Below are 4,514 nucleotides of genomic sequence, written 5' to 3'. Positions count from 1 at the left end.
TTTGGGGGAGCGCTGCCGAACAGGCAAAATGGCGACCCGGTTTTAAAAACAATGGGGACTGTTTGTAACAGGTCATGTCTTGAAGTACTTAGGGGTTTTTGAAGCAGGCAAACACCACGGCGCGGTGTGCAAGACTCCAGGGAAGCCGGGGACGTGCAAAAAAACGGAGGAAAAGGTATCTCCACGGAACGGATACGCATATACCGTTTAGCCAAATATGCTCCCCCCCGACTAGAAACAAAAACATTCTGTATATTAATATTACAAGTTAATAAGTTTTTCGTTTCTAGTCGCCCCGGCTACGGGCTACCCATGCTACATCAGGACCCCACCCCTATGTAACGTTACACTTAGGCCTAGGAAAAAAAATGATGTGTTTCCTGTTTCCCTACCTACCCTAAAAAAACCTGCCGATCCTAGACATTTTTTTGGGGTGGGCAGTGGAGTCACATAGCTTCCAGTTAGAATTTTTATTTAGCCTGCTTCCTATTGAAGTAAAACACTGCTTGTCCCATCTAATGAAGGATAAATGTATCTATCATGCACAAAATTAAAGTTTGACATTGAAAGACAAGTGTCATCATACATTTCAGTTTACTTTGTTCAACTGTATTATAAATATGTATCACTAGAATTTTGGCCAGCCTAAAAAAAAATACAAGAAAAAAAAAAAGATAATCCCTACCTACCGACCCTAATTTTTTCAGGACTGAAACAGGAAACACAACATTTTGTTTCCTAGGCCTTATGTACCTAACCTAACTTTTCCAGAAAGCCGCATTGATCCGTGTTTTGTTAAAACACAGCCCATGGCAAATGCCTGAATATTCTTGAAGTTGAAATTTTCGTTTTGGTTGTATGTTCGCAGTTTTCTCCGTGACCCCGGCCCCTTCACCTCGGACTTAACATTAACGTTAACATTATAACCACCCATATATATTCTTACATTGTAATTTGGTACTAGTACTTTCTTGTTATGTTGACCATCTTTGACCAAAAAAAAAAGTTTTTGTTTTTTCTGAAATCAGGCAAAAATTTATGAGCAGGCAGTCATCCATAAAAAAATTGCTGTGTACTGTATATTGGCATTTAAATTCTGAGTGCTAAGCAGGGAAAGAAGTATTTACCATGCATTTATCTTAAGTCTTTGAATCTTGATATGACCCTCTTGTACTCCTTGTACATAGGCTATTGCACCAGTACTGACAGTAGTCTGACCCATACCATATGTAAATTACATTTTCGTTACACCCGCCCTACAGACAGCAGAATGTTCCCAAGACATCTTCGAGGACTTCAGCCTGGTGGAGGAACGTCTTGAGAATCTCCTGGAGAAGCTGCCTGTGTTTGGTGAGAAGTGTCAGGGTTTCCTGAAGCACGCCCAGGACATCAACACCAGGAGACGCATGAACTCCCTCACCCTGGCACACCACACACAGCTACTGGAGATTCTAGAGATGCCACAGGTAGGTAATTTGTATATAAGGGATGTTAATGTCCCATGTATGCAAATATGGGCTATTTTATTATTGTTTGGAGAGAAGTGTCAGGGTTTCCTGAAGCATGCCCAGGACATCAACACCAGGCGACGCTTGAACTCCCTCACCCTGGCACACCACACACAACTACTAGTACTGGAGATACTGGAGATGCCACAGGTAGGTAACTTATACATAGGAAATGTTAATTTCCCATGTATGCAAATTAGACATTAACATTAACATGTGGATCACCAAAACTTGCTTGCATTACAGGGAGAATGCATGTCAAATCTGTCATTGTCAACATTTTAACATGATGATGTGCACACATATAAATGCATTGAAGATTGAACGTATGTCTAGCATTAACTTGAAAGTTCATCTGTGTTGGTAGAAGTCATTCTTGAAATAGTTGAACTGTAATTTCCAACACCAAAATGTTGCAGTCGCAGTCGAAAATTTGGGTGAGTCCAATTTTGGTGTTGGAAATTACAGTTCAACTATTTCAAGTATGTCTAGCATGTTTTACATGCCATTAATGTCGACTCTTGAGGCAGGCAGTTAATAGCAGTGATTCAAGAAAGTGTGAATGAGTCTATATATAGTAGTTTATTGCAACCACACTGTACTACACTGTACTAGAGAGGTCATGTAACCCTCCCATTTAGGCATATCAGACATTTGTTATGCTGGGAGATACTGTTTGCCTCAAATTCAAAATTCATGTGCTCCCCTAAATTTGCTTAGTAGTTTATACTTTATAGCAATATAGAGTACTAGTACTTTTTATTGAAGATAATGCAGACCTTAGATTTACCATTTTCTTATAACATATATTCCTTGTACACATTTATTTCCATAAACAAAGTTGAATATACCCTGACTGGTACAGTGAGAAGACTATACAATGTTATATACTAGTATGTGTATGTCAGGGCTCTAGCCAGATCGAAATTTTTTCCGTCAGCCAATTCCCATTGTCGGGAAAACCGCGAAAATAAAGTTAGAAAGACGGAACTGAGACCTTGAAAAATGGGTTTTTAATGAGATTATCGTATGCAAAAGGGAGCCGACACACATTTTCAACAATCATAACGATAGCAAAACAAACAGTGTGTGGCTTTTACGGCCGTGGACGGCGTCCCCAAGCCACCTGTAGCTTCCACCAAGAATTTTTGTCCGTCAAGGTTGACGGATTGGTTAAAAAAAATTTCTGTCACATGCAGCAAATTTCCGTCAATTGACGGAAAAACGGACGCTGGCTAGAGCCCTGGTGTATGTCCAAGTATAGCTTGAATGTGTTTGATCAGATATGTTCAGGATTGTTAACAGGAATGTATTGAAGTTTGTTTGTTTGTTTGTTTTCCGCAGCTGATGGACACATGTGTGCGGAATGGTTACTATGAGGAGGCCCTGGAGCTGGCTGCTCACGTCAGCAGACTGGAGAAGAAACACTCTAACATCCCTGTCATCATGGTTTGTATGGAGATGTGTTAACTGGTCGTTCAGGACGTGGTTGGACAGGGCTCAAAACTCAAGTGCACAGATATGAATTTTAGTGCACAACATAAGAATAAAGTAGAATGTTACAAGACCTACTGTAGTTACAAACAACCTTACAATTTCCCTATTTTTTCTGACTCTTGAATATCAAGAATGTTATATGCTGTGTATAGTGATTATGATGATGCCAATGTACAATAGTACCATCAGGTACACAACCCTGCTCAAATATCTACCTGCACCGGTGCAACAACAGTAAAAAAAGAATAGCTCCTATTTTGGGTGCACAAAAGTGCACACGAGCCCATTTTAGCTGTGGTAAAGAATTTTACATGTACCTCTTCAATATAATGTGCCAAAGTACCAGAGTCCCCAGAGTCAAACCTTTTGAGCTTTAGAAAAATAGTAGATATTAACATATGCTGTCAATCACCAAGGGTTATAAAGTTCATCAGGCCAAGAAGGCTGTTTTTTTTTCCAAATGGCTAGAAAAACATCTAATAAATCTTGTGATATTGCAGGTTGTAAAATTTAGTGAAAGAAATGGCTATATGACGATGTAACATCATCCCATATTTTCTTAGGATCCCATTTTTTTCATCCCTTCATGACATTTGCTTACATCAGATAATGTTGTTATCTATGTAGGACATAGTACGAGAAGTTTCCACCTCCACTGCACTGATGCTGAGTCAGCTGATACAACAGCTGAGGACTAACATCCAGCTGCCGGCCTGTCTCAAGATCATCGGGTACCTCCGCCGCATGGGAGCCTTCTCCGAGGTGGAACTTAGGATCAAGTTCCTGCAGGTACATGTAGTCAGGACAGCACAAACTTTCAGAGACTTAAGCTCATGTTACCATGATGCATTTGCACTACTTTGATTCCTAGTTTAACCCTTTTGGACATGCAGAATCCTCTAACGATTGCGGGAAAAAAACCTTTATTGTATGAACCTAGATGATCCAAATGATATCCCAAAGCTGAGATAATAAAACACATCAACCACATTTCACTGAAATGCAAATAGACTAAACTCCTGACATCCTATTGTTGCTGACTGACACCATCTTTTCTTTTTTATGATAAGATAGACCATGTAAATACTTCTAGTGGCTGTCCACTGGCAGAGGTGTGTGTTCAACTTCCACACTCCTTGCCAAATGCTGAGTGATAAGCAAAAAAAGCAGCATGTACATTGTACCATTTTAAAAGTCTGAGATATGACTCGGCCAGGGATTGAACTCACAACCTACGAATGCAAGGCGAACACTCTACCCAATCGGCCATTGCACCAATAAGATAAGGACTATTATAACTTTATTTTTCTACCTGTAGGCTAGAGACACGTGGTTCAAGGGCATTCTCCAGGCCATCCCCAGGGACGACCCCTACCACCACATCACCAAGGTGATCGAGGCCAGCCGTGTGCACCTGTTTGACATCATGACCCAGTACAGGGCCATCTTCTCTGATGAGGACCCCGTCATGTCCACCATACAGGACAACTCGCCCAGCGAAGGGGCCCT

The 4,514-nt window shown here is 40.7% G+C and overlaps 1 protein-coding gene across 1 annotated transcript in view; it reads left to right on the top strand.

Moving 5' to 3' along the window:
- LOC118412889 (conserved oligomeric Golgi complex subunit 8-like) overlaps positions 1–4,514 on the top strand; it is a gene marked incomplete in the record, with an annotated part of 11,691 nt that overhangs the window by 1,061 nt on the left and 6,116 nt on the right. Inside the window, 4 exon segments of the mRNA XM_035815948.1 lie at positions 1,263–1,466; positions 2,853–2,957; positions 3,633–3,794; positions 4,324–4,514. Of these exon segments, the coding sequence (XP_035671841.1) occupies positions 1,263–1,466; positions 2,853–2,957; positions 3,633–3,794; positions 4,324–4,514 (662 nt within the window).

The sequence above is a fragment of the Branchiostoma floridae genome, chromosome 4, assembly GCF_000003815.2.
Source record: "Branchiostoma floridae strain S238N-H82 chromosome 4, Bfl_VNyyK, whole genome shotgun sequence".
NCBI classification, from domain to species: domain Eukaryota; kingdom Metazoa; phylum Chordata; class Leptocardii; order Amphioxiformes; family Branchiostomatidae; genus Branchiostoma; species Branchiostoma floridae.
This window is presented reverse-complemented; position numbering and strand designations above follow the sequence as displayed.